Source organism: Notothenia rossii (genome assembly GCF_949606895.1).
Source record: "Notothenia rossii genome assembly, chromosome: 1".
NCBI lineage: Eukaryota > Metazoa > Chordata > Actinopteri > Perciformes > Nototheniidae > Notothenia > Notothenia rossii.
Genome location: NC_136912.1, coordinates 37,739,761 through 37,758,951, shown reverse-complemented (window position 1 = coordinate 37,758,951; position 19,191 = coordinate 37,739,761). Strand labels below are relative to the sequence as shown.

General features: G+C 43.8%; 1 protein-coding gene across 1 annotated transcript; it reads left to right on the top strand.

Annotated features, from left to right (window-relative positions):
• Positions 1 to 868: 868 nt before the first annotated feature.
• LOC307047441 (uncharacterized protein) lies at positions 869 to 19,191 on the top strand. Its single transcript, XM_079694413.1, has 11 exons — positions 869 to 1,260; positions 12,538 to 12,761; positions 13,082 to 14,529; positions 14,624 to 14,841; positions 15,503 to 16,085; positions 16,227 to 16,441; positions 16,523 to 16,780; positions 16,976 to 17,095; positions 17,346 to 17,608; positions 17,827 to 18,084; positions 18,176 to 19,191. The coding sequence occupies exons 6-11, from the start codon at positions 16,244 to 16,246 to the stop codon at positions 18,921 to 18,923; spliced, it is 1,845 nt and encodes a 614-aa protein (XP_079550539.1). The 5' UTR covers positions 869 to 1,260; positions 12,538 to 12,761; positions 13,082 to 14,529; positions 14,624 to 14,841; positions 15,503 to 16,085; positions 16,227 to 16,243; the 3' UTR covers positions 18,924 to 19,191.

Sequence of the window (19,191 nt, the reverse complement as noted above, 5' to 3'; positions counted from 1 at the left end):
TGTAGCTTGTAGCTTGTAGCTGGTGAAGGTGAAGCTCTTACTGTTCATGCCAGATGTTGCAGCTCGCTGATCTGTGTGCCGTGCCGTTCCTTCAATCCACAGGCAGCGTGGTGTAGCTTGTAGCTGGTGAAGGTGAAGCTCTTACTGTAGCATTTCCCTCCGAATAATGGTCGTAGGCTTTACTGATGAACCAGAATTTATTCGAACTCCAGACCCAACGTAAGAGCCTGAGCCTCTTCGGGGGGTGCTAACATTTAAATATACAGTCCGTCCTTCTCTTTCTCCGCCGTTACATAGAAGATATTACTTTCTCCGTCACTTTGTTTTCAAAAGCTACAACCACTTCCTGTCAGCCTTGTTAACTCGACTTCAAAATAAAAGCATACAAATGAAACAGGAAGTTCACCTAAATTACATTATAAGATATATATAAAACTGCAACGAAAGCAACAAAAACAATGCAACATCCCCTTCAGTCTCAAATAACACAAATGGGGTTATCTACACCTGGTGTGTGAGGTGCTCTGCGGATTGGTCCATTTGGACCAATCCAGTCATTTGTTGTTGATTTGGGTATTGACACGTCAGAGAACCCAGGAAGAAAACAATAGAAAATGAGACATCTCCAACGAGGCGTTCTGGGGCAGCATAGACAGGTATTTTCTGTGTTAGAGTTTTACTCGCTACAGGGTGTACTTTGAGGGTTTTTTACTCTGCAGACCGTTTACATGCATAAAAACCTTCATAACACCCAAGGGGACGAGTAATAACCGGAAAAGCATTACATGGGCCCTTTAAAGGCCCAGTGAAGTGTGCACCTGTGCATGATCTGTTATGCTAATACGTATAGTAATGACCAAAATTGTCCATTGGAACCCATATCAAAAAATGTTGGAATAGCAACAAATTTGACGAGTTTTGAATTTTCCGGGGAAATCTGCAGTTCACCTTTGCCTTCGTGGGCGTGGCTTGCGATCTACTGCGTGACGTCACGAGATGGACGCCGCTGCACTGTTTACATTCACCACCGTTCGTTTTTTCTCTTTTTCAAAGTCGAATTTCTCAACGTTTTTGAGCTAGTATTTTCCTGGAAAGTGTGTCGGAGTCGACTGGAAGTGATTGCCAATCGAGAAAACCTGACAATGGAGGCGACAGTGAAGAAAGAGGGATGAAAAACACAGGGGAAACGATGCATTGCCGCTGGCTGTAGTAATGTCAAGTCTGCCGAAGTGGCGATGTTTCTGTTCCCAAAAGATGAAGGTGAGCCTGGCTGGTGTCATTGTTTCGGAGATTCTTTGATTGATCATGATAAATAAAGGCCACTGGTCGATTCGAGAGAGAGAGAAAGAGAGACTGAGAGAGTTACAGGGTTGTTGTTAGCATCTGGTGCTAGCTCGGAGCTAACGGAGATTAGCTGTTTCAACAATAAGGAGAGGGAGAGTGCTCTCCTGTGGGACTGAGAGAGATAACGTCAGCTCAGGGAGGTAAACTGTAGCCTAAGTTATCTCAGTGGGTTTGGTCATCTATGTAAACAAATATTTCCATCTATGTAATATTAGTTGTATAAAATAGGTTAAGAAATCATTCCAATGTTTTTTGATTATTGAAATATATGTTTCATATGAGTGTTGAGAGCTGTATCCGTAAATCTCTTAATGTTGCCCTCAAAGTGCACCAGATTGATCACTTTCCTCATCTATCCTGTCCGAAAAGCTGTCCAAATCAATCATTTCTCTCACACTAGTATCACTTTCCAGAGTCTCCGCCATGTTTACAATCGCAACTGGGTACATCTTGTGACGTCACAGCCACTATCGTCTGCAACTTCCGTTAGGCTCAGACGGCAAAATTAATAATTCATTAATTCATTAATTATGAATTATTAAAAATTATTTTAGCCATGAACAGGTGTTAAGCTTGGGTGCACATGAATCGCGTATGAACAATAAGTAAATCAGACTCGGTATTCTCTTCAGCATGTCTCCGGTAAGTTTATTCACATACTGACAACAGTCAACGTAGTAGCGTCACATTAGGACGTACCTTCATACAAGAACAGAATAACAGTGCGACTGCTACCGTAGTACACAGACTAAGGGCGTCATCAAATAATAATACTTAACACCCCCACTCGCTCTTAGCTTACTGGGTTACCTGAGAACAAAACAAAATAAGGCTTCTTTTTCTTTTACCTTAACTATGTTAACTCTTTGCCCTTCTAGGTGCCAAACATATCCTGAGCAAACCTCTTTAGCTTTATTTTGGTGGCTGGTTTTGTCATCACATCAGCGATCATTTGCTCAGTAGGACAGTATTCCAAAATTACCTTTCCACTATTTACAGTCTCCCTTATGAAATGGTACTTAATATCAATGTGCTTGCACCTTTGCCTGTTTACTGGGTTTCTGGCTAGTGCTATAGTACCTTGGTTGTCTTCGTACACCTTTGTTTGTGCATATTTGTATTTGTCTATACCTCTGAGTAATTGTTCTAAGTAGATGTATTCCTGTATGGCTGATGCTAAGGCCATGTACTCTGCCTCGCAGGTAGATAGTGCAACCGTAGGTTGTTTCCTTGCCTTCCATGAGATCAAGGAGCTTCCTTCACTGAGACTGGCACAATATCCTGATGTACTACGTCTGTCTGTTACGTCTGATGCCCAGTCAGCATCACTGTACACTCTCAGACCTAGTCTATCTGTGTCATTTCTCTTAAAGCATAACCCCTGTTCTGCTGTACCTTTAAGGTATCTGAACACATGTTTTACTGTGTTCCAGTGCTCTTCAGTTGGTTCAGCAAAGTGCTGAGATAGTTTACTGACCACAAAACATATATCTGGTCGAGTGCATGTGGACAAGTAGATTAAACTTCCTACTGCCTCCCTGTACTTTCTTGGCTCTTTAATGTTTTCAGCGTCTGCTGTGTATTCTAGTTTTGGCTCACATGGTGTGTCTCTGGACTTGCAATCCTGCATTTCAAATCTCTCCAGTATTTTGCTCACATATCTCTTTTGAGACATTTTGACTTGACCTTCTGTTTGCTCAAAATCTATACCTAAGAAATATTTCAACTTTCCCAGGTTTTTCATTTTGAACCTTTCAGTGAGCATCCCCTTTACACTTTCCAATACACCCTCGTTGCTGGCTGCTATAATGAGATCGTCAACCCATATTATTAGGATTACCTTTTCGCTGTGCTTTTCTCTTGTATACACACAGTGATCAGCGGGGTTTTTTACAAAACCATTTTCAGTCAAACATGTATGTAACATAGCATTCCAGTTTCTGCCTGACTGCTTTAAACCATAGAGAGATTTGTGCAACTTGCATACTAACTCTTCACCTGTTTTTGACTGTTTCTCATAACCTTCTGGTTGTGTCATATATATTTCACAATCAATGGGTACATGTAAATAGGCTGTTTTAACATCCATTTGGTGTAAGATTAAGTTCTCCTGTGCTGCCTTTTGCATGAGTACTCTTACACTTGTCATATCAGCTGTGGGTGAGAATGTCTCATCATAGTCGATTCCTGGTTTCTGACTGTAGCCTTTAGCTACAAATCGCGCCTTGTACTTGTCTGACCCATCAATGTCACTCTTGAGTGCGTAGACCCATCTACCCCCCACTGCCCGTTTGCCTGGTGGCAATTGGGTGAGGTTGAAGGTCTCGTTCTCCTCCAGTGATCTCATCTCCTCGTTTATGGCATTTTTCCACTGCCTTGATTTGGGTGACGCTATGGCGTCCTGGAAGGTTTGAGGAATGTCGCATACTGCTCTGTAACAAAAATCCATGCATGTTTGCAGTTTGTCCTCCGTATCGTCAGTCTCAAACTCCTGTAGGTGAGCTGGTCTCCTCCTGGTTCTGGGTGGGTTTTTTCTGTTTGGAGTCTCGGTGACTTTACCCGGCTGTGTACGTTCAGTCTGTTCAGGTAAAGTCCCAGAAGCACCACTTTGAGTATCTTGACCTGGCACATTTCCCACATCACATTCATCAACAACATTTTCATCGCTGTCCTTGACCCTGGGATGTACATCACTATCACCATATTCATTGTATGACTCTGGTGTTTGTGTTTCCTTTTCTTTATCCCCCTTTGTTGTGAATTTTACCAATCTGTGCTTTTGGACCCTCTCTGTGTCTGGATAATACACCAGGTAAGCTGGGCTATTTTTATCATAGCCTATGAAAACACCTTGCTCACACCTAGGGTCGAGCTTTCCCTTCTCTTGTTTGTAAGCAAAACACACTGACCCAAATTTCTGAAGTTTGGATATATTTGGTTCTTTGCCTGTGAACAGCTCGTATGGCGTTTTCTTTGTGCGCCTACTGTAACACCTGTTCCTTACATAAGCTGCTGTCTGTATGGCGTAGTTCCATAGTTTATTTGGTAACTTGCTTTCTATCAGTAAGCATCTGCCCATATCATAGAGAGTTCGCCAACCTCTCTCTGCTGTACCATTTTGGTGGGGTGAATAGGGTGCAGACGTCTCGTGTCTAATCCTATTTTTGGTTAACAGTGCCTGGAAGTCTCGGCTTGTAAACTCAGTGCCGTTATCTGAACGGATACACTTAACTTCTCCGTAAGGTGCTATGTCTGCTAAGAACCTTTCTGTGGCCTGCACTGTATCACTCTTGGACCTTAGAAAATACACAAAAATAGTACCAGAGTAGTCGTCTGTAAAAGACTGTGTATATCTGTGCCCTTCTATGCTTGGTGTTGACATGGGACCGGCTAAGTCTGTGTGGACTAGTTCTAAGGGCATCTTAGCCTTTTTGTCTGGCTCCCTATTTCTCGTTTGGGTGAACTTGCCCTGTGTACACACTTCACACAACTGAGCTGGTTTGACTGCACTTCCTCTTATCTCCATGCCTTTCACTACACCTTGTAAATTTTGTACATCTTCGTAATTGCAATGACCCAAAATTTCATGCCAAGTTTGCATGTCGTGACACCCTTTACATTGGTCAACATTCCCCTCAACAGTTGGTAAGTAATACAAATTTACACTTTCATGGATGTCAAACCTGCTGCCGTCTTTGGTAACCATGTGACTGTCCCCTTTCTTGAAGGTGATTGTCGCCCCTCCGTTTGTTGCTCTTGCCACCGAAAAGATGTCATGTGGGTATGAGGGCATGTACAGTGCATCCCGTAGCTGTGCTCTGTGTTGTCGTCCGGCGTCGTCTAATAGACATATCACCGCCGTTCCTCTTCTCTGTGCTGTTCCATTGCACTTGGTCCCGTCAGCTAACTCCACTGAATGAGACTCGGGCTGGAATGAATCGTCGAAGCTTTTAAACTTTCCGATGTCGTTCACGATGTGGGATGTCGCTCCTGCGTCCACCATGATGCCTTTCATCTTCACGTTGTCTGGTGGTTTACCGCTCTTTGTGTGCTTGGCCTTGAAGAGATGGTCTTGGTCGCCATTCTGTTCCTCTGCGACTTTTCTGGCACCATCTTCTCCCCCCTTTTTCTTACAGAGTGATTCATCGTGTGTATTCCTTTTGCAGTAACCGCACCACACTTTTCGAAAACATTTTCTTGATATGTGTCCTTTTATTCCACACTTGTAGCACGTCACATTGGCATCTTCATCTCTTCTGTTGCTAGCGTGCGTCTTGGTGCCTCGGCCTTGCCTTGCACATGTTTTCATCACATTATCTGTGGATTCTGCTGTGTTCATTTTCTCCGACTCTTCATAGAGCCTTAATCTTCTTCTAAAGTCTGTGAACGTAACGTTATCTTCGTTCTGTGTTACATGGACGGCGAATGGCTTGAAGGAGTCTGGTAACCCATTTAGTATCATGGCTATGGTCAGTCCATCACTCATGGTCTCGCCTGCATCTCTCAGGGCTGTAATCACGTTCTCTGCCCTTATCATGTAGTCGGTAACACTCTCGTTGTCTGCCATGTGCAGCCTCGTTAACGACGTGTATAAGTTTATTATCCTCGGCTTGCTTTTCCCTGAATAATGTTCTTTCAGTATTTTCAGAGCCTTCCTGCCGTCATCTGCGGCCTCATGTCTTATTAGCGACAGGCTCTTATCATCTATCAGCCTTATTAGCTCAGCATAGCAATCAGCATTCTTCCTTCTATCTGCATCTAGCTGTTCTTGATCAGCACCGGTGGGCTCATGTAAGATAGTCTCTTTTAGCCTCAGAGTATGTAAGCAGCCTAGGAATCTTGTTTCCCAAAGGTCATACTTATCTTCACATCCTTTGAATAAGAGCTGCGGTGCCAGGAGACCTGTTGCTCTGCTTGCCATTTTTGCGCGCCAACTTTACCGCGAGGGCTACTAGCTTGCTAATATACTTCACTTGCTAAGCTAGCTTGTTAGCTTAATTGGCTAACGCGTAATACGTCGCGTAACACTTCTTCCGATAATCTAACTCACTTATCTCCAAGTCGGTTTGTGTCCAACTCTGCCTGGGCCCATAACCTGTTAAGCTTGGGTGCACATGAATCGCGTATGAACAATAAGTAAATCAGACTCGGTATTCTCTTCAGCATGTCTCCGGTAAGTTTATTCACAGACTGACAACAGTCAACGTAGTGACGTCACATTAGGACGTACCTTCATACAAGAACAGAATAACAGTGCGACTGCTACCGTAGTACACAGACTAAGGGCGTCATCAAATAATAATACTTAACAACAGGCACAATGATATGTAAGGAATGAAACTGCCATTTCATTTTGGTGCAAAAATATGCACTTCACTGGGCCTTTAACTTGAAGAAACTGTTACTTGTCCGGTTGTCCCTGAGCAGACATGACCTCTAATATACATATGGAACATAGAACGTACATATAAATGGACATAGTGTCCTTGACGTCACCCATATGTTGCTGTAAGCCCAAAGTGGGCGGAGCCGGTTAGCATTTGTTGTTTGACATCAGCACCTAACTCCTGCTCATGCTTGATTCGAAAAAGGGTAAAGAGCTGAAACCCGTTTTTCGATTCTCCCAAGCTAGCATAGGCTAACAAGCTCATGGGAGCCTGCCTGCAGGCCTCCACTCTCAGGACAGTTCCGGTGTAGGCTCCTCTCTCAGGACACCTCCACTCTCAGAACAGGAAGTGACGATTCTGACGTACACGTTTTTTGCCCGCCCCCCGAAGGACTCGTCTGATTGAAGTTTTCAAATCACGATGGAGACTCATCACGGAGGTGATTAGTCCGCTCCCATTGCACTTTGGGTCGGCCTTGGTCAAGCCCTTTTGACCCCACCAGCATGGTTCTCGTAAAAGTTGACTTAGCCATTTTTCGCTCAAATGACACCATGGAGGAATGTAACGGGAATTGACAGGGGAGTGTACCCGCCTCACGAGTGCCTATTTTCGGAGTTTTTTTCGGACACTTTTTTTCACTTTTCCCCCTATGTACCCCGGTTCTATTATTATTATTTTTGGATATTTCAACCGGTTCCTTCTACCGGGGACACTGTGCTGTCTCGGGTGTCCCCCCACGGCCTGTGTCCAGCCGTTTCCCCCCCCACTCATCCATATATTAACGGATTTTGACCATTTTTGTAGCATTTTTCTCCTCTCCTCTCATTAATCGAGTGGCAAACGCGACCCACCATGGGAGGACCTCTGCCGGCCCCACCTAGTGCCGGTGCTCTGGTGGTCGGTTCCTCCGAAATGCGGGTTTGACTCTGATGGCCGGGAGGATGTGCTGCGTTGGGGTGGGGGAAATAGCGACACCTTGTATTGTTTACTCTCAGTACAGCACCACTTTCCGAACGGGAAATGCACGCTAAAAATAAATAAAATCGCACTGACACTTATTATATGGGTTTCCGCTAATATTTTTTCTCGCCGTTCAAATGTCCGGACAGAATTAATTTTACGGGACAAGTTTGAAACTTAACGGTCATGTTTCAATAATAATAATAAGAATTGCAAGAGTTTCCGTTAGCAGGTAATTACCGGACTAGGACCGGATATGCTGATGTTGAAAACTCAGTTAATGGGAGTTATTTTTATATTGCTTCAGTTTATAATCGTAACAGATCGAAAAATTCAGATTCATTTTTCAATAAATGATTCCACAAACAACAAACAACATAATTATTACATTCAAAGAAACTGCTCGTAGTAGATGAAGTAAATTATTCAAACGTTTACATTAACTTTGAATAATAACACGGGAGAAACGGATCCTCTCTTTTCCTCTCTCCCTCTCTCTCCTGACAGCCTGTCAGTTTCTCATGCAGCGCGCTAAACAGTGGGCGAGGCTTCAGGTGATTATGAAGCAGCTGATCTGATCTCTGTCTCGCGTCCGGTTATACTTCACTCGCGTTTATGTCCATATCGATCAGATCCAGCTCTCCTGATCGGCCTTTATAGAGAGCACAGATCAAACTATTAAGAGTGAATATCAAACTATTAAGAGTGAATATCTATATATATATGTATATATATATACATGTATATATACAAAATAACGACATCTTGTATTTTAGTTACACCCGCTAAACAACAGTGGAGGGTTCGAGAAACAACCGTGTTTGCCGGGTGAACCGTGTCGGTGGAACCTCAAACCCCGCTGCGGGACCCGGACCCCTGAGTCAGACGGTGCGTCATGGTCACGCTTCATATAGGCCGGCCCGGGAAGGAAGAGACACGCAGAGTGGGGGAAATCCCCCACCCCAATGCAGCACACCCTCCCGGCCATCAGAGTCAAACCCGCAGTTCGGAGGAATATATGGATGAGTAGGGGGCAGGAAACGGCTGGACACAGGCCGTTGGGGGACACCCGAGACCGGGCAGTTTCCCCAGTAGCAAGAACCGGGTGAAATAGCCAAAATATAATACCTTTTCCAGGGAGAGGCATCAGGCTACGTAAGCCACATTCGCCATAACTAGCATGACCCTACAGAACGCGTGACTGAACTGTGGAAACAAGAATTATTGTCACTACTTTCCAGACCTTTAAATTTGGCTTCCTGAACAAAATTGTATTATCTCAAAGATGCCTGGTCCCATTCCTCCAATACAAGTGTTTGCATTATTTTCAAATGCAGGGCATTTTTTAGTACAAATGACCATACAAATTTAAAACTTGGCAATGTAAACGTTTTTGGCCAAAAATGGTGATATAGTGGTGTGCAAAGGAAAGATAAAACATGTTGAGTCTTTTATCATTCTCCATTAGGGTACGAGAAGTCCCGGGCTCAAATCCAGGATGAACCTGGGAAAAATAGAGAGCAATTTGGATTTTAAAGCCTAGTATGGGCAGAATTAACTTAATGTATATCCTTCTGAGATCTTCCTTTATCCAAGGATCTGAAGGAAAGGGAAAGAAACAGAAGAAAGAGCAGGGGATGTAGCTCAGTGGTAGAGTGCATGCTTTGCATGTATGAGGCCCCGAGTTCAATCCCCGGAACCTCCAACTAATATTATGGTCGCAGTCAAGGATGTCTCTGTTGTACGGGTTAATAGGCGCATTCACACCGCAATACTTTTCCCACAAAGGTTCATGAGAACTTAGTTCATCAGAACTCTTTAGTACAGATCACGTTCACACCGGAATAAGTCCCTGGGGGTGGATTAGGTAAATGAAGCCGCTGTCGTCACTTCTTCTTCTTCTGCTTTGGGTTTACTGGCAGGCCGCAAACAACTTCACGGCGTATACTGCCGCCCAAAATCCCCGGCCGGAAATCCCCGGTTGTTGGGGACTGGCTTCAGTAGAAGATGCTGGGACTCCCAGCAGCTTCTACTGAAGCCTTCGGAGCAAATCGCCAGAACGCCGACACCTCCTCATCTCCACCGCTCCCATGTTTTATTTTGTGTTGCCATAAGTTAGTCTCTCTGCGTTTCTGCGCTGGGCTAAGGCAAATGCTAATAATGCTAATAAAATCGTGGCTTCACAACACTTTTTTTGAGTTTTACGGGGCGTGGTTTGCAATCCGCCCAGCCAATCAGAAATATAGCTCTTTTCTCACAAGAGAGCCGCATGAGAGTCCCTGCTCTCTAGCAGGGACGGAAAAGGGGGTAAAAAGGTTCTCATGAACTAATTTTAGTTCCGGCTCTTTTTGGTGTGAACGCGACATTTCGGAACTATATCGGAACTAAAGTGGGAAAATTACTCCGGTGTGAACGCGGCTAAAGTGTAAAAAGTATTGAAAAGGAGCACATAAAAGCATGTATCAGCATGCATCATGTATCACAAGGGCAAGGTAAAAAAAGCCGAAGCTTAATTCCATTTGTAAGAAAGGTTGACTTGTTCTTCTCAGGTTTTGAGAAAGTCCTGACTATTTGTGAAATTGCTTAGAAATCTAGTTTTTGTGTTGTCGTGGCCGCGTCACCTCCGCCGGTTGGACTGCCAACTCAAGTCCTACCAATTCCTAACAGTTCCTAACAGTTCCGAACAGTTCCTAACAGTTCCGAACGAAGTTCCGACCCAGGCCCTAACAGGTCCTAACCGACACCCAATGACAGGGCAGCTACCCCTACACGTGACATGGGGCAAAAGGTTCGCACCTCCTCCCTCTCTCCATCTCCGGAAGAAGAAGACGAAGAAAAGAAAAACAGGTAATAACAATGAACTTGTATTAATTACACGAAAATACTCTATCTGAAAGCTGGCCATGATATTTTCATCCGGGGAAAGTAATTTGTAATAGTTGTAACCGTGTTTATTCCGAGATTCGCCGCATCGGGCATCCGTCCCGTTGTTAAAGTTAGCTCCCGTTGTTAAAGTTAGCTCATGCTAACGTTTTTGCGTTTTATATCTGTCTGACATTTATAGTAAACCAACCTCGGTCATAATTATTGTAGCATAGAAGGGACACCCGACATAGCGGAAGATATTATTGATTACACATAGTTCAAAGTTGAACTCTTTCTGGGTCAAAATAGCAGTAAATGTTGTGTGGTAGTAACCGTGGATTTGCTCGCTGTAACTGTACGGATAATTTGTAGCTTTGTACACACGATTATTTTAGAAGTGTGCGGACTGTGATATATTTATTTTAATGTCACCTTATATATATTCATGTATGTCATGTGTGATAAATTACATTTTTCCTCCCAAATATAGAGAGGTGAAGTCTTTGTGTTTAGAGTGGGATGTGAGCAGGGGACATCCTTATTTGGGCATAGCTCCAAATCTCTGGAATGTTTCCATCGTAAAAAATAGGGTGCGTTACACAGGCTTAGGGCAGATGTGTGTGTGTTTTCATTGCAGTAAATATATGTGCTGCGTGATTACTGTTCAACTATACCTCTGTTTTTATTCTTTCATGTGTGGGTACTAAATGGCTACAAACATTGTGGAGAAATTAGCTTAAACATGTTTTATTACTCTATATGAAATGGAAGCAGCTTTTATGACAGGGACGAGAGAGCTGGGGGAGGGGACATTCTTCTTAAAAGATCTCCAGCATGTCAAATATTAGGGAAGTCTACATGATAAATATATGTGTGTGTTTAATTACTTTGTATCAAGAATAGCAGTAGTGTTTTCCTCGGTATTGTGGATATTAAGGTAACTCACATGTGATATTTGTATAATCCAACTATATCTTAAAAGATGCCAAGAGTAGGTGAAACGAAAGGTGCTTTAACAACTGAGGGGGGGAAGATGGCCACAGAGACAAAGAGCCATAAAGGGGAATGTGTGTGTGCTGGCTGCAAGATGTGAAATAAGATAAGGAAACTTGTTATTTAGAGCAGGTTCATTCCAGACACCAAAAGGTATCTGGTTTTCGTCAAACTGAAAGAGACTTTTTGTTTCCGGGTTTCTTCTGCTGTGTCGCGCTGATTGGGTACGACAGGCCATGTGTTGGTCTCTCCCAATGAGATGACCTCTGGGGGAAGCATTCACACACCTCCTCCTGTGTTTTTAGTATGAAAGCCTGTGTTTTCCTTTGGTTCGCTCTCTTCTTTTCTTCATACGGCCGAGGGGTAAGACCTCTCCCAGGAGAGGACCAGAGCAGGGGCACCCGAAGGGGGGCCCCTTTTGAATTGTTTTGTGACGTATTGTATGTTCCACCATTAAAGCAGATTATTGTTTAACCCTTATCCTGGTGCTTTGACTTTTCCTTCTTGTAAAACAAACTCATAGAGGAACGCGCGAAGCAGAGATTCTGCCTCAACAGGACTTAATAATAAAATGCCGTTATATAGCCTATAACGTTAGTGCTACAGTGAAAAAGTGGCATACTGTTAATATCTGTCCCACCTACAGCACATTTGCGATATTGCACTATTATAACTAATATTGTATTGACTTGAAAATAACTACTCAGATATTTTTATTCAGTTAAAGTAATATAATCACAGCTAAAGGTACTGCATTTACATTCTCATATGCTTAATACATATTATAACACTTCATAATAATTATTAATGCATTACTGTGTTCTTCAATTAATATTGCTGCTGCTGCTAAATGTGGCTGGCGCTTATGTAATTACATACTGCTAAGTAGAACAAATCAATGACAATACATTGTCATGTTTACAGTATATATCCTTTTCTATGTATATTTATCTAATTTCACCAACTGACATTTTCCTTGATATTTCAGTGATGACGAAGACAGGTAAACCTGACGGTTGTTGGGCTGGTATCATGCACCAGTATGCCCAGGGGAAGCACCGATTCAGCACGGGACAGAGACCAAAGGCCAAGAAATGGAAGTCTGTCAATCAGCGTATTGACGCCTGTCCTTTGACACCTATATTCAACCTCCAAGTCCGGTACATTGATATCTTCGGCAGAAGAATCCTCTGCAAATGTGGATATCATGTGGTGAGTGATGGTTATATTTAAGTTAGATAATTCAGTTTAAGTTAATCCTGCACTGACGATTGTTGCCATAAGCCAATGTGTATTCACTTTTAGGTGTCTGCACAGGAAAATGCATTGTTTGCAATTATGTCCCTAGCTATGCTTGAATTGCTTTACCCTTGTTAACAATAACATTCAAAATGTATATTCACTCAGATTTATTAAGTCATACACACATGTATATGTACTCCCTCGGGATTGTGAGAAACAGCATTTCGATCTCCCTGTCTGTATCATACAAGCAGAAGATTGACAATAAAGTTGACTTTGATTACTTTTAGTCAGGTGATCAGGCAGCTGCATCAGGAAGTCAGAACTTGGAAGCAGCATGCAGCTCAAGTTCAGGGACACAGCAGTCAGTCCCCGCTACACAGAGCAGCTCAGGTGCATCATGCCCTCCAGCTGTCACCGCCACACAGAGCAGTGCAGGTGCATCATGCCCTCCAGCTGTCACCGCCACACAGAGCAATGCAGGTGCATGATGCCGTCCAGCTGTCACCGCCACGCAGAGCAGTGCAGGTGCATCATGCCGTCCAGCTGTCACCGCCACACAGAGCAGTTCAAGCACTCATATCAACTGCTCTCACTGTAGTATGGATATTTGTGCTGAAGACTTTTTTGAGCATTTGGCTGACTTTCATGCAGAGCAGTGTTGTGAGCAGTGTGGACAGAAGACCAGGGGTGCAATGGAGCTACTCAAACACATTGAAGATTCCCATCTTTCGAGCACCAGCAGGATTGAAAAACAACAGCCACCACAACACACCTCTGCACCACCAACACAACACACCTCTGCACCACCAACACAACACACCTCTGCACCACCAACACAACACACCTCTGCACCACCAACACAACAGACTCCTATACCGCAACAGCCACAACCTCCTCCTTCTCCTCTTTTTCACACATCTCCATCTCTCGTCATCTGAGGCCGCCCGAGGTGAATTGGGTGAGGTTTCTCCCAAACCAGCTCAAGCGGATCATCAAACCAGCCGACCAGGAGTGGATTGCCACGTGTCTCTACGAGCCCACAGGACAGCTTAGGCAACAGTTCTCCCAGAACTGGTTCCATCCCCCAAATCCACCAAAACTTACAACTGCTCCACCTGAACCCATGAACTACTACAGGCAGCCGATGTTTCTGTGGGCACCGATGAGGATGTGGGGTATTCCACTGAAGTACGCTCAGTGCGGTAGGAAGATGCATCACTCAGGGATATACCCTAAGGTACGGGAAGTCATCGACCTTGATTCACGGTACTACTTGGTCGGCGGTGACTATCCTCGGTGCAGTCAGTGCATGATCCCTGTGTGTCCTTGGAGTGCGGATTTATTGGTTCAGTTAGATCCTGCTCACAGGAACAGGTTTCCTTCAGTTCTCACAGCACAGCTGGCTCTGGACAGGAAGTGTGTGACCATGCTTAAACCTCGGACTGTAGGGAACAGCTCCAGCTACCTGCAGCAAGCACTGGAGGAAGTCCACAGCGAGGAGTGGGCAAGGCATACAATAGAGTACTTGGCTGACTGTGAGCTCCACAAAAAGAGGAGCGCAATGACTCAATCTGATGTAGCAGTCTATATGAGTCCACCGCGCTTCAGCCCCCTACCTCCAGCACAGTGGTTTGAGACGGTCCATGCCAATAAGATCCTGGGTCATCTGGAGGAGATGAAGGGTATAATCACATCCACATATGGCAGGATCTTAAAACTGGACTCCACAAAGAAGGTGCAGAAAAATATTTGTTAATGTTCTAGGTTTGAATTCATTGTCATGAGTTACACTTGATTATGTTTTTATATTGGATTTACATGTTTTATAGATCACTAGGAAACTTGCCGGGGCCATAGCAGACACGGCCACATGGATGACAAACGTCAGTAATGAATGTGGCGAGGTTCTGAACTGTGTCCTAACCACTGGTGAGGGAGCTGGTCTAGAGGACTTGCCAAGGCCAAGGCATCGTCAAGCGCTACCAAGACGCTGGGGAGCCAGAGCCAGAAGTCATATATGTGGACCGAGATTGCTGCAACGACACAGGTATTAGGCGTTTTGACTGTTTGTGTATCATTGTGTTATTTATTGCACGCACAAAATGAAAACCTTTACAAACGTGTAAACATAAGACTCTTCTTGTTTAGAATAAGGTACTTCATTCTATATGAATACCACCAGTCTAAGATTGTACATCTTTGATTTCTTTTCCCACTTCCCTTGCCTCAAATCTAAGGGAGAGACATAAGGAGAGAGGATTCAGTGCAAAAGGCATTAAAAAAAAGAGACATCCTTTTAAACCATTTAAAATTATATTTGATGCAGCATCATATGTGTATTTTATTTATGTATATTGTTTATTTTGTATTCAAACTGCAACGTGGCATAAGGTGAAAATTACATATTACCAACATTTGTATTATTATTATTATTATTATTTTACACAGCACACACACATTCATATATTAAGGTGTGTGTCCTGGATGAGACGAGGAGGCACCAATAAGAAGGGTCTTTCCACGATGACATTCCCACTTCTTCTAAACCATCAATTGCCATTCCCTGCCTTTCCACCAGATGCTCTTCTGCTTTTACACCTGACATTCTGCTCATTCAACTACTTACCTGGTCTTCCCTCATCAGTTACGTTTACATTTGTATTTTAATAACATGCTTACATTCACACCTTGATTATTTCTTTGCACAGGTTTAACCCCGGTTCAAGTTTGGTTTCGACCTTGGAAAACACAGGTTAAATTGGATATTTTCCACTACATGAGGCGATTCACAACTGGTCTCACTACAGAACACCATCCCCTGTATGGCACTTTCTGTTCCAAAATGTCAAGCTGCATTTTTGAGTGGGACTAGGATGACATTAGCCATCTGAAAGAAGCAAAGACTTCAGAGCTCAAGAAATTACATGCTGGTCAGGCTCCTTCAGAAGCGCAAGTTCTGGCCAACATCAGCTCCAGCGAACTGGCGAAACACTGCAGGAGGAGAACTCGTGGGATAGAGGAAAGCCGTGCCCACATCCAAGATTTGCTCAACTCAATGTGGGAGCTCACTGACACATCAGGCTTGAGGCTTATCAATCCTGAGAGCATGACGTGTGTGGGAGGTTCAACAAAAACATTTGACATGCATTCAGGATCCCCCTGGTGTGGAACTGTACACCAAAGTCGGATCAGGTCTACAAAAGGGCAGTAAGGTTCTGGATGTCCTAAGATGTGGCAGAGGTTCCTCTTCTGTGGAGAGCTTCCATCGGCATCAGAACACTTTCATCCCGGGTCAAAATAATATATAAAAAATTCTGCTTTTGAATTGTCATAAAAACAGTCTCAAGTGTCTCATAGATTGCACACATGGGGAAAAGTGTATCATCGCTTCATAAATGCAAATTACATTTAAAATGTTTTCCTTTTTTTAAGGCTGGAGATCTAATGCGATGCACACGCAAATGTACATGCTTGAAGGGAGTTTCAGATGGAACATGAATCGAGCCCATGCAGCTGTACATGTGAGTGGTGCTTCACAAACCAGGATCTACGGTGTCCGACTGAAGACTCATTTAAATGCCCTCAGCCAGCGAGTTCTTAGTTATGCGCTACTACCAGAATTCATCCCCCCTGGGAAACCCACTGGTAAGTCACTTCAGGACACCCCATTTTCACTGCAACTAGGCCTTTCTGTTCTTGTTCTTTCTAGTAGCAACTTGTCTTTTCCTGAGCGTATTGCTGTGGAGTATTTGCTGGCTCAGTCTGACAGAGGAGATCTACTGGGTCCACAACAGGACAGTGAACTTGGCACCATTGTTCCAGACCGCCAGGTTGAAGTTCAGGAGGAGGAGGAGTGCCTTGACATCACAATTAGTGATGCAGTGGAGATCCTCAGTCAGCGCCCCTCGGAAGTGGACACTTCAGCACCCCGCGGTGCTTTTCTGCTCCCTGTATCTCACCACACATCACCTCACACATCATCTCAGGTAATCTGATTATTGTTTTATTGCCCTGGCATATGAATTCTAGAAGAACATACATGCTTTGAATTATGTTTTTATCGCATAGGTTACATTTGTCTTTTTGTGTTGCATGCATTTAGATACATTTTTATGGCAATATCAATTTCAAGGATATTTTTACTCAACTGTTTGTCTCTCATGGCCGGTACGGCTGTACAGCCGTTGGCACTATCCCCCCAAAGTGATGCAGCTGAGAGCCCACCTGAAGGGCCCCAGCATGAATCCACTATTTCTCTTCCTGCTGACTCACCCGACACGTCCACTTACACAACCTCTCAGGTATTCTGACCTATTGTAAAATCACATTGTTTTTAAATTCTTCTGGATTAATTATTGCTCCGCACATGCTATGAATAACTTGTTTCATTAAGTCTCAAATAGTCAATTGGTGTTGTGTGCTTATAGCACGGTGATGTCTCACAGTCCTGTCATATGTGTACTTCTAACAAAAACATCTCTGCGCCCAGGACATCGGCTCAGGTCAAGTGACCATTTATTAATCATTTGTCAATGGTTGTTCATTTTTCAGAATACCCGCTGTGATTCTCGAGGTGTTCAGGGATGTGAGGCTGTGGATGACTTGGCCAAGTATCTTGTTCTACTTAATAGAACAATAACGGCATTGTCAGTAGGCGAGACGGATGAGATTGTGAGGCTGTATTCAAAGCTACATCAAATGGATAAGCAACCCACAACCTATAGCCTGAAGTCCAAAAAAAGGACCTTGCCTGGACCATGGAGAGCTTCCAGGAAACGAAGTGGCTCTGTGCCAGGCCAACAAGCAGCTGAAAGGTGAACTGACTTATAGTGGATGCACACATTACATAATTCACATATATCTTAATTGTCATTATTGTTAGTAGTAAGTAGCTGTTTTGTATGTCTAACCCTCACAGCATTTTAGCCTCTTAGTAATGGATTCAGACAAATGAACTGGTATAGTCCATTTGTGAAGTGGGGTTGTACTGTATATTCGTATAATATTTATAAATCTTCTTTCTCCTTCACAGACTATTCATGACCCATGGTCAGGCTGCTCTGAAACCTGATGCCAACCGCATATGTGAATGTGTTTCACTCAGGCTTTTGAAGGAGTTTGAGCTGGCAAGAAACCGCCCCAAAGACAGCAAGGGTAAAACCTTGCCTATTCCGCAGTCGATGGTGAAATCATACGTCCACATTAAACAACTGCTGGAAGACAGCCTCGTCATACAGGAGCAGACCGACTTGGTGCTTGTTACTATAAACAATACCACTGTGTCTTGTTGGTAAGATATGTTGGCTACATTCTCTTTAACAGCTGCACTTTAGATGGATTCACTTTGTATGAAATTCTCAATATGTTGTATTTCTTTCTAGGTTACAAGACAGACAAAAAAGAACCGCTCGGGACTCATTGCTCCAAGGAGTGCAGCTCCCCGAAAAGGCAACGGCAGCTGAGGATTCCTTGCCATTACCGAGGGAGCTCCCTACTGAACCTGTGCAGCACGGACATGTTATCATAGAAATCCAGGAGCCTGACAATAGGGAGGGTGAGGCATTGATACGCCAGCGCCGCAGTGCCAGAGCTGACTCAGGTTCTTCTGCTTCATCCACGCACACGCAGGGTCACCTTCCACAAGCCCCATCTCCTGCATGTTGGCAGTACCACATGCCTCCAGCAGCATCTCCTGCTTCCTGGCAGTACCCCATGCCTTCAGCACCATCTCCTGCCTCATGGCAGTACCCCATGCCTCCAGCACCATCTCCTGCCTCATGGCAGTTCCCCGTGCCTGCAGGCCCGGGTCACCTTCCACCTGCTCCGTCTACTGCTTCATCTTCACAAGCCCCTATTCCTCAGCATTCCTCAGTCGACAAATCCTCTGTCGACCTAAATAGGCGCAGGAAATGGCGGCATGAAAAGACAGCAAAAGAGGACCAGGTGCTTGCGGCAAGAGGGGAGCCACCGAAGAAGCGACTCATAAAAGAGGACTACCACTACCAATGCAAAAGCTGTGGTCAGTCGAAAAGAAAGAGCACTGGCCATACCCAGCTTAAGGGTAAATGGTACTGTCCAGCATCTGGACAGACCATTGCAGAATGGAAAGGCTCTCTAGACAAGAAGTAATCTTTTTTACTGTTGTTGTATAGAATGTACCCCTTTTATCTGTGTTCATAATAATGTTGTATAGAATGTACCCCTTTTATCTGTGTTCATAATAATGTTGTATAGAATGTACCCCTTTTATATGTGTTCATAATAATGTTGTATAAGATGTTTATAGTTGTCATGGCATTCCAGAAATAATAAAAATAATATGGGAAAGCATACGTTTACTTGTGTTTTTGTTTTTCTATGCTAAAGGTTTCAACATTTTGTAAATGGGTGAAAAAGA

Coding starts and splice junctions, on each gene's coding strand:
- LOC307047441 (XM_079694413.1), top strand. CDS start 16,244: ATGCACACGCAAATGTACATGCTTGAAGGGAGTTTCAGATGGAACATG. Junction 16,442..16,522: donor CCCCTGGGAAACCCACTGGT/AAGTCACTTCAG, acceptor TTGTCTTTTCCT/GAGCGTATTGCTGTGGAGTA. Junction 16,781..16,975: donor CACCTCACACATCATCTCAG/GTAATCTGATTA, acceptor ACGGCTGTACAG/CCGTTGGCACTATCCCCCCA.